Source organism: Engystomops pustulosus, chromosome 3 (assembly GCF_040894005.1).
Source record: "Engystomops pustulosus chromosome 3, aEngPut4.maternal, whole genome shotgun sequence".
In the NCBI taxonomy this organism is placed as follows: Eukaryota; Metazoa; Chordata; class Amphibia; order Anura; family Leptodactylidae; genus Engystomops; species Engystomops pustulosus.
Window position 1 is genome coordinate 185879514 of NC_092413.1, and position 17383 is coordinate 185896896.

Below are 17383 nucleotides of genomic sequence, written 5' to 3' on the forward strand. Positions count from 1 at the left end.
TTTGTTGTTTCAAATGGAGATTAATGATTTATCCAAGATTCGCTTTGTAGAATTTTTCAAAAGATCCCATTTGGATCCTAATATATTAACTCCAAAACCATGTTGGTCCGATTGTCCTGGAAATTGTACATAACCCCCTCTACACCACTATTTTTTTTAATAAAAAACTCCTTATTTGTTTTATTATTATTTTTTTTTTTACAAATGTTTTTATCTTTTCTTCCTCCCCCCACCTCCCTCACAAAGCTTTGTGAGGATTGATAGAAGTTTCTCGCTGCCATTTTAGAAGATTTGTCCAAAGGGAATAATTCACAGATTCTGATACGACATGGTACTGGAAAAATGGCAGATTAGTACTAAAGCTTTAAACCAACGAATATACTGTCTCTGCTCCCAGTGATAATGTAACAGACTGTCCTGCTCTGTTACCATAGTATGATGTGTAACTGCCACCACTGCACATCACCTCACTGAGATGGGTCTCACCACAACATTGGCCATACTGGATGCAGTACAGCCAAACACAGAGGTGATCACATGACCTGCCCAGGCAGTTGCAGGACATTTGATATGGACATGTGACCAGCAGCAATCTTCTGGGCTTTGTCGTTTCCATAGAAAAATAACCAGTAGCATTTTAATTCTTAAAGGACATCTACCACCAGGATGAAGGATTGTAAACCAAGCACACTGACATACTGGTGTGTGCCTCCTCTGGCAGGATCGGCTTTTGTTTTAGCTTCTTAGGACCCTGTTTTTATGAAAAAAGGGTTTTAACAGGTATGCAAATTAACCTGAGGGGCTCAGGACTACATAAGTGTTAATGGAGCCTAGAGCCCCTTAGGCTCATTTGCATAATTCTTAAAACCTGTATTTCCTAAAAAAAAAAGGTATAATAAGCTACAAGAAAAGCAGATGCTGCCAGAGAGGGCACACACCAATTTATCAGTGTGCTTGGTATACAATCCTTCATCCTGGTGGCAGATGTCCTCTAATTACAGTGTATGTCAACAGCATTTTCCTGAGCAAAATTTTAAATAACAAATACTTACATATTAGCTATATTTTAATGCCCTATTTGAATATGATTTATGCTTACTCCTAGAATACCCTTTATACTTTGCAGGCTGCGGCACTCACTGGCACCTCGCTGTATGGTCGCGTGGTCTACCACTTTGTGGTTAAGGTGATGTTGGTCTAGGATACTTCTGCTGTATAATAATAGCTCTTACATTTGACTTGCGGCAATGGTGACTTCTCACACCTTAACCTTTCAAGACCAAGTTTGTTAGATTTTTTTTTTGCACTAAACAAAAGCCTCAAGCCATATTCTGTCAGTCATATTTCTTTCATATTTCAGGAATTTTTAGTGGTTTTTAAATTTTGTAAAATATTTAATCTTATATATCAAATAAATATATAAATGAATCCGCAGATCAGATAAGAAATTTCGGAGGGAGGGGAGGAGACAGCAGAATGGAGGGACTAGTGATCTCTCATCTCTAATTCCGTCCATGTACTTCCCCCATGTGGCCAGCAGCTACTGGGACAGATCTGTGCAAGTGTTTAAATGTACATCAGTGCTTAAATGTGTGGGCAAATATGTATATTTTCAGATTTTCCATTAGATCACATGATGCATAACCAGTCCAGTTGACACTTTAAGTAGTTTCTATGTGCAATAGAAGTTTTTGAGGCAGTTATCAACCTGTTCTGCTAATTTACACTCATTGGGAGAGATTTATTATGCCTTCTCTGCCAGTTTTCTAGCATAGGAAGCATGTAAATCTCACCATCCTCGCCAGATCTGAGCCTTTCCTGTCCCATATGGCACTTTGGACGTCCCATATAGCAAGATATGTGGGACAGGAGTGTGAATGGCCCTGTCGGACTGCAGCATTCACTATAGTCTTCTGTCGGAAAACCTGAAATCTCTTCTAGGTCAGACTTGATCTAAACAGGACATTTACAAAGAATGTGGGAAACTTCACTAAAAGTGTATTGTCCATGTATTTTGCTTGGTGCGATTCATTATCAACGTTCGCCAGAAATCATGAATATGCGGCTTCCCTGCACTGCCCGTCAGAGTTCACCAACTTTTTTGTGGTGCACAAAACATACATAGGGCCTGCAACAGAGTTTGCATGTTAAATCCGGCGCATGGTCTGACTGAGTGCCGGAACGGACCCTAATTTGTCTTGCATGCAGGCTAACGCAGCCACCAACAACACAAAAGTGGCGCAGACACTTCTTAAATACCTGTGCAAGCAGTTTCCACCTAAAAGAACATGCAAAGTCCGTTACAAAACAGGTGCAAGGGCCTTAGTAAATGTGAGCCATTGGCGCAGATTTATGAAGCTGTCTAAGAGTAAGAACATTCTTAGTTGCCCATGGCAACCAATTATTTATACTATAAAATAGTATAAATTAATGATAACTACTCTTGTAGGAAACCTACCACCACGGATCTACCTATTAAGGTGGTAGATGCATCTGGAAGATGCATCCGGTGGTAAATGCATCGAACTTATGTAAGGATAGCCCTTTTTAGGGATAATCGTTTAGTCCCCTGTATCTTTTCTAATCTTTAATCAGGGAATATGCAAATTTTCTGGTGTGTGGAGTGCCCCCAGCTGATTCGGAACCACCACCTTGCCTATGCTTTGGCAAGGGTGTTGCAGATTCTTTGGCAAGGGTGTTGCAGATTCTTTGGTGTGTCCTCAGAAACAAGAGGAGGGAAATGATGAAGGAAATGCCAGCTCCCCTATATACCACTACAATAAAAGACTGGATAAAAGACTATGGGCCACATTTATCATACAGTCTGTTACAGTTTTCTGGCGCAGACTGCATATAAATACATGTGCAAACTGTTTGCACATGTATTTATGAAGTGTTTGTGCTAGTGTTGCGGCTGCACTATGCACACCACGACACAATCCCGTGCACAGAAAGGCGAACGCCCACAACGGCTGACACATTTATGTTGGAAACTCTGACAGAAATATGGCGCATGCCCCTTGAACTGAGTGCACCGGTCTTCATGATTGTGTCGCCCGCTGCACGATAGTTTTTTTTATGTGTGTTTCTAATTTACAAAACAATAAAATGGCGCCCGGCTGACTGCTAGACTTGCTGACTCTTTGAAACTTCACTAGCTAGCAGTCATGTGTTAAGATAAGCCGTGCGCCTGCCAGCAATATTTTAATAGCAAATATACATTATGTAAAGTATGTATTGAGAGTTGATCAGTTACCTGTAAAATGTATTATGTACTAACCAATAAGAGGTGTTAATTGAATAGCTATTGTTTAAATGTATGTTAACCAATCATGCTAATTATTTAAGCAGTAACACCTGGTGTACCCTGCTGGGTGGGGGGGGGGGGGGCTAGACCCACCCACAATTGGGATTTTTGCTGAGTGCTACACCTGTCTGTTGAGCTCCGTTATTCCTCCATCGCGACGTCATTCACCTACAGCATGTGGCAAGATCCCCTGTGCGCCGGACGGTATCTTTGCTTTAAAAGTTATAGAGATCTAAATCCTCCTCCGTGTTATATTGCCATCATTTCATGTAGTGCAAAACCTTCTTTTAAGGGTTAATATGTGTCCGTAGTAATATACAAAGTCACTTTAAATTTGCATTGTCACATGTAGTGAGAGTGTTTGTACCTCCCAGTTCCTGCCCCGACCTCCCTCCTAGCCCACTAATGTCTCAGTCAGTGATGTCTTCCTCATTGCAGCCTTTGCTGATCTCAAATACTTTATATTTGTGTGGAGGACGCTTCTGTCTCTTTAACCTGGTGACAGGTTTGATTATTTGGCTCTGTACCATGATAGTTGGTGATGAGGTGAAGCAAGAAGAAGCAAAGCTCAGAGCAGATCACTCAGGCACAGAGGACACCGGTGAGTGCACACTCAGTGTTATACCTGTACACATGTCACTCAATGCTGTTCATAATAATAATCCTACTGTTATTTTTTACTACTACTGTTTTTTTGTTCTATTTTCACTTTTGAGGAGTCTCGCGTTAATGCTGTGGTGTGTTTACATGTGTCAGATTTTTATTTATGGGACTTAAAAAAATTGCAGCATATACTGAGTCAGATGATAAAACTTTTCACCAAAATGTTGTACAAATCCTGCATTTCACTCTGGTCCTTAATATAATTTCTTCAGCTGAAAGTAGGAGAAATGATAATAAATCTTTAGTTATATAGAGCCATTATATTGTGCTGCGCTGTATAGAAATTTAAACCAAACACACAGAAGATGCACTATTAGGCTATCTATCTATCTATCTATCTATCTATCTATCTATCTATCTATCTATCTATCTATCTATCTATCTCTATTATAATATCTATCTTTCATCTCATATCTACCACACATATCTATCTATCTATCTATCTATCTATCTATCTATCTATCTATCTATGTATATCCTATCTATCTATTATCTCATGTCTACCTCTCTTATCTACTCTATCTTTCATCTCATATCTACAATACTTACCTATCTTTCTACTGTATCTATTTATTTATTTATCTATCCATCTATCAATCACATATCTGTCTCTCATATCTACCCTATCTATCTATCTATCTATCTATCTAGAGAAATTCCACAGCAACACATCATGGAGCCAATTCTGGGAGGGTGCTAAGCCAAATGGTTTCTGGTCCAAACCATAAATATCTAGGTCCACAGAAGAGGCAGCGCTCCAAAACTAAAGTGATAAAGTTGGTAAAGTTTTTTCCATGGCTGGTTGCATGGAGTGATGTCTCTTCTGTGATCTTTTGTATGTATCTATCTATGAATCCATCTATTATCTTCGTATTCATCTATCTCTTAACTGTCTATCTATGTCATCTTTCTCTTAACTATCTTATCTATCTGCTGCCATTTGCATTGAGCTGGAATCATTCAAAGGTCAACCCAAGTTATGAAGTCATCCTCTTTTCACAGTACAGAAGATAATCTGATGATTATTAGGGTCCTCACCGCTGGAACCCCACCAATAATGAGAATGGGGGTCCAGTTCCATCTAATGAACTGTCGATTTGACTACTGGAGATATTGCTGGGTTCTCTAGGGTAATACTATATGTTAAATATGCCATCATGCCATTTCATTTATTTGGGGTAAAGATGAGCAAATCATTAAAGATTTCATTCTCTAATGCTTCTCTGAATTTTTCAATCAAATCAGTCCAAAGTGATGTCGCTCCAATTGTTCCCTGTACTCTAATCCTCTAAAATACAATTTTTTCTTTCTTATTTTGTTCATATTCTACATATTTTTTTCATTAGAATTAGGGTTACACATCAAAAGCGAATAAAAAAAACTGATCTGATTTGATCAGAAGATACGGTCGATATGTACTGAATCTACATTTGATCCTCTCTATTTTGGGGCAACAAGACCCTATTCCTGGATGAATGGGGGTCTCAACATTAATTTCCACAGGATACAACTAAGGTCAACCTCTATGAGCCCATTGCACAATGTGCGCAGACCTGGCGTAGATGAGACCTGCCGGTGCACTGCATCTTTATTGCCCAGCCGGATTTATCAGATCCGACGGCTTCTATTTTTTATCTAGTCTCCAGTCTTAAGGAATTATATAGCTGCTATGGACACATGGTAAGAAAGTACCCTAACTTTTTCATTCAATTCTTGGATTCTTCAATGTGGGCTTTTTGCCCAAAGTACTGTTTTTAATATGCAGAAGTGCTGTTTTCATTTCCCTTTTTGTATTTTACATAAATGATAGATCTAAGATGTATAAGAAGATAGATGGATAGATAGATAGATAGATAGATGGATAGATAGATAGATAGATAGATAGATAGATGGATAGATAGATAGATAGATAGATAGATAGATAGATAGACACAGAAAGATAGTCCAAGCTGCACAAAAGTTAAAAAATAAAAAAAACAAATGCCTTTTTACATTCTAGATAGATAGATAGATAGATAGAAGATATATAGGAAGAGAAAGTCCACGGCAGCACAGTAGAAACCCATAACAAGGGGATATGAAAAGTTTGAAGGTCGCTTGACCACTTATGGAACAAAGTCTTACCTTGAAGAGGACCTGTCACCCATAAAAAAAGGCACTAATGCGACCTCAGATGTAGCGGTGTTACACTGCTAGCTATATCGGAAACCTCAGTTAAAGCTAACAGATACTGCTGCGCTGTACGATAGAAACGCCAGACCAAGCTTACAGCGGTTCGGTGTATTCATGAAGTTGCAGTCCGAGGCGCTGCCTCTTCCCCTGAGCAGCACTAGGAGCTACTTACTTTTTAGGGTGGCAGGTCCTCTTTAATTCTACATTGAACCTGGAGTGCTACATTACAGCCTAATCCGAGAATAGATAGATGATAGATTTATTAAAAGAGATTTTATAATTCTCATGAACTTTCCGGTTAGGTCTTCATTGGTGACCTCCCGATTACAGTAAATTCAATTATTTTTTAAAGAAAGCAGTAAAACTAACTGAGAAATTTTTACTGAAAGTGAGCACACAGGGGCAGAAGTATCCTTTTCCTGGTGCTTTTTTTTTAATTGCACCTGGTTTTGTTTCTATTTTGCATATTAATTCTTTAATTTTTTTGCCACTATGATGACTTCACTATAAACTACTGTATATACTCAAGTATAAGCCGACCCAAGAATAAGCCAAGGCCCCTAATTTTACCACAAAAACCTGGTAAAATCTATATTTTTTTTTTACTCAAGTATAAGCCGAGTTTGGGTTTCCAGCACATTTTTTGTGCTGAAAAACTAGACTTATACTCGAGTATATATGGTAGTTTAAATTTTATTCTGCTCTCTGGCTGGAGTGATTTCCTCCCTCCCCAAAAAGCGAGTTTTCTGTTCAGATGCAAAATAGAACTAAACAGATGTTTTTTTCTAAGGGCAAAATGACACGAACGTGTGCCCGCCGGCACATGGTGACGTGTAGCACGGCGGGCACATGGTGGTGCACGGAGAGGAGGTGGGGGTAAGCGCTGCTCACCCTTACCCCTCTCCATAGAGATATATGGTGCACGGTGTCAAACAGACTAAAAAATTTTGATAAATGTCCCACCAAATCCTATATTCTCACACTTTCAGAATGGTTGCTGAGAATAATGCATAGGTTGACACTTCTGCAGAGATCAATTTTCTGCTAAAATTCTTCTCACCTTGGACTTTGTATATAAGATGACGGCTGATGACTGGTTTAAGCAGCAACATTTGTTATTAGCTTAAGTAAAAAATCCAATGTTTATTTAGTCTTATTAGATGCAGGGAAAACACAACCACACAATGTTTTTGCCTACACGTTTCAGAATTGCTTCCTTACTTGTGGCCATGAGACTGGACAAGGTTTAGATAAAGAGGGATTTGTCATTGTTCAACAGATTAACTTTAATGCATGCGATTACCCAGCACAAATTCTAGTGCAAATATTTTTAATTTCATAGCTGGTAAAGATTGTTTTTTATGGACCCTGGACTTCCAAAAGTTGCACCAAATGTAATAATAAACTTCTACAGGACAGGTTAATGTAAGATGGGACAAAAACACCAGTTAATAAATTCTCCCATATGATCTTTAAATAGGACCTCACACATTTGATGTTGGACATACCATAATGTAGGAATTGTTACACAGATTCAGGGGTACTTCAAATTATATTTCTAGCACCCACAGATGCTCATGTATCAGCCCTGGTATCTGACCATTATAATTCTCTCCACTGTCAGAGAGGAGGTGCTGGATGACCATTTGTCCGCTGCAGAGTAGGAGGGGGTATGTCTTATGATAATCTTCTCTGACACTGTGCAATCAGCTGTAGACAGCATCATAGTGTGATATCTCTATGCCCATCAAAAAGCAGTGTTCACATTGCATTTACATTATGTTAACTCTCCATTAAAATGACTTTCACATTTACTTAAACATAGGGGCAGATTTATCAAGCTGTCTGAAAGTCAGAATATTTATAGTTGCCCATGACAACCAATCACAGCTCATCACATTTTACCAGTGCTCATGAATATTTTAAAGGGGAGCTGTGATTGGTTGCCATGGGCAACTAGAAATATTCTGACTTTCAGACAGCTTGATAAATCTGCACCATAATGTTAATATTATGTTGCCTTAATGTTAACTTAGTGTTACTACAATGTTAACATACTGTAAACACAACATGTGAATGCAGCCAGAGAGATCACACTGGCTGCTGTATACTCCTGTCAATGTGGGCACACAGTGTGCTCCCTCTGGGTGCATTAACACGTTGATTTCACGTTGCATTAACATTTCATTTACTTTTATTTACTTTCTGTTTAAGCCAATGTTGACATTGCATTTATATGAACAAAGCCTCAAGCCTAAACGGTATCAGAGAAGGTTATCATAACAATAATGTTAATAAGGAGGGCTCAACTCAGGTGAGTATATACTTAGTGCTCATTGAATAAAATGCCAGGATATCACTGGTATAAAATAGCGGATTTGCAAATAATACAGTTCTTCAACACTTCAAATGGATATAAGGCAAAATCTATTTCTTAGAAAACCCCCTTTATTTGGTACAAATGACTTATAGAATCATAAAAAACATACATTTTATATATTACACACCAAAGCATACTGATTAAAAACTCTCAATAATAATGCATTCAATATAACTAAATGTAAACCAAGTTGCAATTGTCCATATTGGACATATTGCAACTTGTAAAATTACCTTTAAAAGATATCCTGTAAAATTACCATATACTGCAATAAAGAAGTATTGCAGTATATGACATGAGCAATCAGACCCCCTATGGTTCAAGTACCCCAGGGGGGACATAAAAAAATTGTGAAAAAGAAAAATTTAAACAAAATGTAAAAATGTACACGTGTGTATATAAAAAAAAATTACATACTCACCTTGGATGCTCCCTGATGCCCCATGCAGCTACTCTTCTTTCTCCTCCTCACATATAACAGGGCAGGCAGAAACCCGTCCATGCACTCTGCCCACGGCCCACCCTATAATGTCAGCGGTAGTGACACGACGCATCATGGTGTGTGCCATGGGCAAAGCGAATGGATGCATCTCTGTGCACTGCAGGGCATTTCATTATTTGGGGGGTGGCAAAGCATTTAATTATTTGGGGGGCTGCAGGACATTTCATTACTAGGTAAAGCTGTGACAAATGCATTTCCCACCCTAGGTTTATACTTGAGTAAATAAGTTTTCCTTGTTATTTGTGGTAAAATTAGGGGCCTTGGCTTATACTCGAATGTTACCATAAAAGTTAACATGTTAGGTATCTCCATGTCCTAAAATGCCTCAGCGGTGAACCCTGTAACAGAAAATAGCTTATCCTGAAAAAAATGACAAATATCATTGGCCTCAGTATATGGCAAAACAAAGACTTACACTTTTTTCATTTATTAAAACATAATAAAACCTATACAAAATTGATATTCTCATGATCATAACGACCTAAAGAAAAAATTGCATAGGATATTAAATACTGGCACTGGGATGTGCAATAGGTTATGCAGAAAGCAGATGAGATCTCCTTGCCTAAGGTTCCTGGTTGCAACTTCTATCTACAGCCCCACATAGCTTCTCCTCTATCATTACAGTAACCCTCAGCACAACATAATAACAAACCTGTCAAAATGCCAACTACCTATAAAACAGAGTGTGACACATATAGGACGTCACAAAACCACACAACAATACAGGCGATCCCCTACTTAAGAACACTCGACTTACATACGACCCCTCGTTACAAACGGACCTCTGGATGTTGGTAATTTATTGTACTTTAGTCCTAGGCTACAATGATCAGCTGTAACAGTTATCACAGGTGTCTGTAATGAAGATTTAGTGTTAATCCTGGTTCTTATGACAACCCAACATTTTTGAAATGCAATTGTCACAGAGACCAAAGAAGTTCTGTCTGGGATTACAATGATAAAATATACAGTTCCGACTTACATACAAACTCAACTTAAGAACAAACCTACAGACCCTATCTTGTATGTAACCCGGGGACTGCCTGTAATGTATTATAAAGCTACTTATCTCTAGGTGCAGAGGTGCTGTAGATTACACCCCCCTGCATTATGCCCTACCTAATTTTTAGGAAAGTTGTGACATTTAGACATTTCCGTGAAAAAATAGGAATGGTACCAGTCTGGTTTATGTAATCTGAAAATACTTGCTCTTGTTTTGTCCTTGTTCAGAATGTTCAGCAATAAATGCTGTATGTCAAAGTTTTAGGCAAAGGAGTTACTTGAGATTTGTTAAGCAGTGGGATGACATTTAGGCTCTGGTGCTTTAGATTCACTTCTCTTTTCCTGGTATTATGAAATATTGTCTTAAAGGTATATTCCTATATCTAACGTCTAATGCACAACCTGCTGCTACTCCATTATATTAAACATGACCTATTCCCTTTAGGAGAATATACACACATGACATTGTGTTTGTGTATCACTTTTCACCTAAATTAGATTCAGCATAAAAGGAAAAGGAAATAATAAAAAAATGTTGAACTTCCTAAAATATAAGGAATTAGAATACTCTTCCTTGTGAGTTATTTGCTTGTTTTCTTGATGTTATTGTGGCGGGCACAATGTCATCATGACCTAGCACCTGCCAATCTCTGTGGCACAGCTGGTATTGTATTCTGCATATGCCCAATTCCATACAGAAAATTCATGGCAACTCTGAGCCAAGTGCAGGGGCTTTCAGAATGATTTTGTTAGTTGGAATATTACTGAGTGATATTGCAGAGCAGTTCAATGACCGCTAATCACAACTTGATGTGTTATGTGCTATGTATAGCTGCAGAGCAGTGGACGGCATGTGCACTATTCTTCATACTCATGTTTCATGTGCCCATCCCTTGGAGAGACTGAGCACAATCAGCACGATCAAAGGCAAATGAGTTTAATAATGTTCCTCGAATAATTTGTACAATGCTGATGGCTATCATAGAGATTGTACTGAAAAGATTATTCTTACCGCCTCCAAGCTGCTAAACAGAAGGCAGGACGTGACGCTGAAACCACACAGGTGATGTGGGTTTGTGTATTTCATATTATTCTCACCGCTTTAATGTGCCAGAATCTTTGTATGAATTTAATATTTTAACCTTGATTTAGGCAGTTATCATTTTTAATATGTTGATTTTTTGCATTTGTATGCATTTTTACTCTCTGAAGGATAATTCTCAGTTGAGCTGGTTGGTGGAGAATAGCTGCCAGGATGACTCCTATTTACTGAATCAAAGTTTTAGACCAGGGCAAGTGTTAGTTTAAGTCCTGAAAATTAATGTTTAAAAATGTTGGCTGGCGTGGCTATAATAACAATTAACTGCTTATACTCACCTTCTCCGACGCTCCCGTTCACCCACAGCCAGTGTTTATATACAAAGGCCAATGGTGCCCCCGACCAAAGCTGGGCGCCTTCTACTGCCGGAATGCCCTGCTGTAAAAGGTGCGCATTCTGGGTCGGTGACCTTTGTATACAGAGACAGGCATCACTGTGGGTGAACAGGAGCATCGGAGAACGTGAATATAGGTGGTTTATTTTTATACAGGCTGTTTAAAATGTATCTAAAATGTAACTGATCCAAATGTAACCATTTGGATCAGAAGACAGCCTCAGACACTAAAATGGTTAATGCCCCATCAACCTGGAATAGGTGCTCTGTTAGGCCCGATGCACACAACCACATTTGGGCAAACGATACAGCCGCACAATTTGCAGTCACATCACGTTCCCCTATGGAGGTCTATATCACCCGGTCACAGAGACATGAGAAAACGGTGTCTCACTGCATCATGACCGAGCCTGGCAGCTGTGTCGCAAAGTATAAAACAGTGCTATTTTTGCTGTTTTTATGATGCCGCTGCTCAGCTTTCAATGGAGAGGTGAGGAGTGCTGGATGAGCATACATTTGGCCTCCATGATGCCTGTGTTTTCCAAAACTGCAGCGAAAGGTCCCATGCACATGACTGTTTGTGCATGTGGCACACAAACAACAGGCCATTTGCTATTGTTTGTGGTCATTATGACATCAGCAGTTGATCACTGCTCAACCTGTTGATGTCCATTAAAAATGCCCAGCATGGTCATTGGGTTTTTGGACTTTTTAGTGCAAACTGGCTGCACTAACTTTTGTTGCGCAGCTGCACTAGACTCATGCGTCGGACCGTGTGCCAGATTTAACATGCAAAGTCCGACAGAAGTGTGTTGCACGCCCCATGTTATAAGTGCACCAAAAAAAAAAGTAATGCACTCTATCAGAGCAGTACAGAGAGCGCCAGATTTATGAAAAACGTGCACCAGAAATCCTAAATCTGGCCCCCTCTGCACTATACACAGGCAAACTGCATTTAGTGCAGTTTGCACTGTTGTTAGTAAATGTGCCCCATTGTGCTTTAGCATAATGTAACCAAGCACAATAGAACGGTATGGGAGCTGTGTGCGCCGAGCTCACAGCCCCTTCACACTGTCATGTGCATGAGGCTTTAGGTATTGGTCCTGGAGATCAGTGTAACCTTAGTTAGTAGCAGCAGAACTGTGAAAAATGCATATATATTCCATGATTACAGCTGAACTTGGAGCACTAGCCATATACCAGATATATACCAGATGATTGCAGGTGAAAAACACAGATCCGTCCAGTGAACTATCATTCACTGCTATGAGAAGGTGACCATAGAGTATAACAGGTAAGCGGCAGGTGTTGTACTCTCACCAACCAAATTGTATAAGGGCCTGGAAAAACACTTCAAGAACAATATTTGTTATACACTGTATTCAGCGGCCAAGCCTTTTCCCCAATCTTTGCTTATTAGAGGTTCTCGGACACTCTAAGTCACTCTCCTTTAATTTTGAAACCTGTTCTCCCTTTCACTAAAATGAGGAAATATGTGCTGCTATCAGATCATGTGCCACCTCGGTTTTTTTCATTAATTCTGATGATAACCATGTAACATACAGACAAGGGCTTGATCATAATTTAGACACAATGAGATATGAAGGCAGTGCAAATCCGAGGACTGTATAAATCGCTGCGTGTCACATAAAGAAGTTTGTGGTCTTTGTGACACATACATTGCACACATATGCTCATATTTTCTTAGAATTCCTTTCTTAAGAAAGGGACATCTTATACCACAAAATGCTGAGAATATTGTGCAGTAGTGTGCTAATATAGATAGGAAATGATGAACACAGATATATGTATTTTAATTGCTCATTCATTAGTGTTTATAAATTTTTCATATAAAAGGAAAACTACCACCTCCAATCTCACTCATAAGTAAAAGCATCATTGTGTAGGACAAGTTATACATTTTCCAGATGAACTGGAAAATATCTTCTATATCCCTAATCTGATGTTACAGAAAATTTCTTTTATGTCTTCATGTAAATTAACTTTACTGTGCACCAGGTTAGGCTTGTGTCTGCTGGTGCACAGGTTTTCCTTTTACAACTTATTTCCAAAAGATATTGGGGCTTATTTACTAAGGGTCTGCGGATCGCACTTTCGTCAGATTTTCAACATTTTCAGGATTTGCGCGCTGTGACAGGTATTTATCTGGGGATTGTGTTGCACGTGATCAAATTGTGGCGCAGCTGCGCTGGCTTTTATGCATCAGAAATCTGGGGGCGGGCCGTCAGATGATCCGATACTCAGTGCGGGATTTAAGATTTGTGGCAGATGTGTATTCCGGTCGGAAAATGCTCTTTCTGGGTAAGTAAAGGTGCCCCATTGTCAATTATTGTTCAAAAAGTTTGGTGTTGCATGGTGCTGGACATCTTAAAAAATGAGAAAACCGCTGTACCATCAGACATGGCTTTGGTGGAGCTATTTTGCATCAAAACTAAATTTTCTATAAAATAATAGATCAATGAGAAACATGTAAATCTATAAAGTTTATAAAGGCAGATAAAAAGGTGAAAGGTCCAAGCTAACCACTATCTCCTGACCCTGCCTAACTGACAGTTCTGCGCTATCCCCCCGGAAGACAACTGGTCTACTGTCCCTACTCTGTGTAAGTGCCCAGAACAGAAGACATGTGAACAAAGAGAGACAGACACAAGCGTAGTCAGGATATTTGAGTCAAAAGCAAAGGTGGCGGGGAGATACAGAATTGGCAAAGAGTAGTCCAAAAACGAAACAAGATGTCAAATAAAAAAACAGAGAAGTTATAATCTCAATGATACAAAACACTAGTATAACCAGAAACTGGGAGATGAACGTGGAAGTGTTTCAGTTTCCAGACACCTCCACAACAACTGACTGGCTCATCCATCCATCACTCAACCTACACCTGAAACAAACACTAGCTCGTAGATGATATCACTCAGCTTTCCACAAAACACACACCCAGCCCTGCCAAGAAAACTATCTCTCCAAGGCAAGCTGTCAATCAGAGCTCCAGCAGAACAGTCCTGGTTGTGGTTCACGAGCCCAGAACCAAGTCAGAGAGTCCTGACTAATGTGGCCTATAAAATGCTAATTTTACTTGTGGGTGAGTTGGGAGGCCTTTAAACCAAAAAACATTTATTCATTCATTTATTTATAAATCATCAATTTAATGGGTTACTTCTAGAGTAACATCAAGAAGGAAATATGGGGAAGATGGACACACACAACTGCAAAACGGTAACTACAATCATGGAAGCGTGGAAGAGCAGGAGCATTCAGTCCGGATGTAGAGCTGTTATAGTTGGGTTCAGTTAGGTTTAGCTAGGTGTTGCTGGGTTATGTCACAAAGGGTTTTTTTTAATTAAAAAGATGATACCAAGTGATTGGGGCTTATGTGCATTTCCAGGTATAGTTTCTATACTATGTACACTGCTGTTCCTAGTGAGCAGTTAAAGTAAATCTACTATTGGGAATCTGTTTTCTGAATGTTTCCAAAGTAGATTCCCTCTTCCTGCACTATCCTAAAACCCTAATTCTTTTATTTAGCTTTCCCTAAAATAAAATTAATTTTATCTATATGCAAATTAACTGTAGAGGCTACTGGGGGCAGGGTGTAGCCCCTGTGAGCTCTGGGGAGAAGGCTACTCACCACCCCCAGTAGTCCTTGCAGTTCCGCCTACCTGCTCATTGTCTTCTGTTCTTCAGTTGTCTCGCCTTCGCCTTGGAGCTCACAGGGGCAACTCCCCACCCCCAATAGCACTTCCAGTTAATTTGCTTTTATGGAAAGCTAAATAGAATTTACCATGGAAACTATTTCAGAAAGTAGATTCCCGATGGTAGATTTCTTTTTAAGGATGACAGCAGTTGCCCAAATGGATCTGGCTTTTCTTACAGCTGATTGGCTGGGTTGGCAGGTGACTCCCAGTTATGTGATATTTGTAGGTCATCAAACTCCTAGGTCTCCTAGATAACCACTTAAGAGTAAATTTTCTGGGTGATTTGGGATACTTAACCAGCTATAGGTCTTTATGAGCCACATTGGACCCAACTTTGGTGCTCCCGTTACATATATGTTGCTTAGGGCAGGTGCATGTGCAATGAAGCCCGGGTGTACTACACTGGCTTAACTAAAGCAACATACATGTACAGGGAGCATCAAAGAGGGGTCAGATGTGACTCATAAGGACATATGGATGGTTAAGTATCCCAGATCACTCTAAAATGCTAATGATTTAATGAGTTTGTTCAGAATGCTACTGTATTCACTGACCTTTTCATTCTCTTTGTAGATTTTAAAGAACAGCCCATTTCATCTTCTTAGTACCGGTTGCCATGGTTCGCATCTTCAGAATATTTGCTCTCATCACTTCTATGACCGCCTGCATTTCCTGCTTTCTGTACATTGGTCTTTTAAGAAATTCAAAATATTTTGGCAATTCTCCGAAGGATCAGTTTAAGTTAACCAGCTTGACATCACCTACTAATAACTCCGAGAACACCACAGATGCACCCAAGAAGTTACAGGACTTACCAAAAGACAGAATGAAATCTAAATACCGTAGAACCAAATTGTGGGAGAGGCAGATGACTTCCAAAGACCTTGCCTTAAGACTACAGAAAGTGAAGAAGAATTACATTGCAATGAACAAATATAAAGTCGACTTTCAGGGCAGAAAGAACCAGCAACACAGCCCACATGAGATTTTGTGTCAGCTTAAATACCGGGTGAACATGACAACACTGAAGGAATCTGACCTACCTAACAATACCACTTACGAGAGTCAGTATCTACCAAACAAGGATATTCATGAGGTAGTGGGTAAACTAAGACGGTGTGCTGTAGTATCTTCAGCTGGATCTATGAGGGGTTCAAGGCTTGGACAGGAGATAGGTAAGTGAAACTAGCATGACTGGGATCAGATTTAGGGATAGTGTGCTGTGGGGTTAATTACTGCATGAGAAAACTTCATACAGTTTATCACAAATTACACACTTTAGTTGCTGTTGGCCACAAGTTTGCCGGTGAAAGCTATACATGTAAATACCAAAATGGAGACAATTCACTGTAAAATGGGTTAGTTTTGCCACACTCTGTGATCCCCCCTTTCAAAAAAAAGAATGATGTCCATGATGTGATGTTGGCCCTTTCCTTTCCAGAGGCATTTTTATATTCTGAAGCTACTTTTCAGAAATCTTCCTCAACAGCAGTGAAGTGGGTGGTCTTACCTCTGGTCTTTGCTCTGGGCTGAGTCCATTACCATCTGCCCATAATTTCAATGATGTCTTGTGTTCTCTTAAGAAGGAGGATAGCTGGAAATCCAATGAGATTCCAACAAGATAATCCACTGAGCTCAGCACAGTACAGTCATGGTCAAAAGTTTTGAGAATGATACAAATGTTAATTTTACAAGTCTACTGTATCAGGTTTTATAATGGCAATTTTCATATACTCCAGAATGTTATAAAGAGTGACCAACTTAACAGCAATTAATTGCAAAGTCAATATTTGCCTAGGAAATTAACTTTTCCCCCAAAACACATTTCAACTTCATTGCAGGCCTGCCTTAAAAGGAGCAGCTAACAAGGTTTCAGTGATTGCTCCAGTAACACAGGTGTGGGTGTTGATGAGGACAGGGCTGGAGATCAATCTGTCATGATTAAGTAAGAATCATACCACTGGACACTTTAAAAGAAGGCTGGTGCTTGACATCATGTTTCTCTTCTGTTGACCATGGTTATCTCTAAAGAAACACGTGCAGTCATCATTGCACTGCACAAAACTGGCCTAACTGGGAAGAGTATCCAAGCTAGAAAGATTGCACCTCAGTCACCAATCTATCGCATCATCAAGGAATTCAAGGAGAGAGGTTCCATTGTTGCCAAAAAGGCTCCAGGGTGCCCAAGAATGACCCGCAAGCGCC

The 17383-nt window shown here is 39.5% G+C and overlaps 1 protein-coding gene across 2 annotated transcripts in view; it reads left to right on the forward strand.

Annotated features, from left to right (window-relative positions):
* The first annotated feature begins 3732 nt into the window (after positions 1-3732).
* Positions 3733-17383, forward strand: part of LOC140122447 (beta-galactoside alpha-2,6-sialyltransferase 1-like) — a 37583-nt gene continuing 23932 nt past the window's right edge. The window contains exons 1-2 of one of the 2 annotated variants that reach the window (XM_072143322.1): positions 3733-3908; positions 15752-16353. In XM_072143322.1, coding sequence (XP_071999423.1) covers positions 15795-16353 — 559 coding nt within the window. In that variant the 5' untranslated portion in view covers positions 3733-3908; positions 15752-15794. Of the gene's footprint in view, positions 3909-10931; positions 11093-15751; positions 16354-17383 lie in introns of those variants that run through there. The other variant, XM_072143321.1, reaches the window with a different exon arrangement.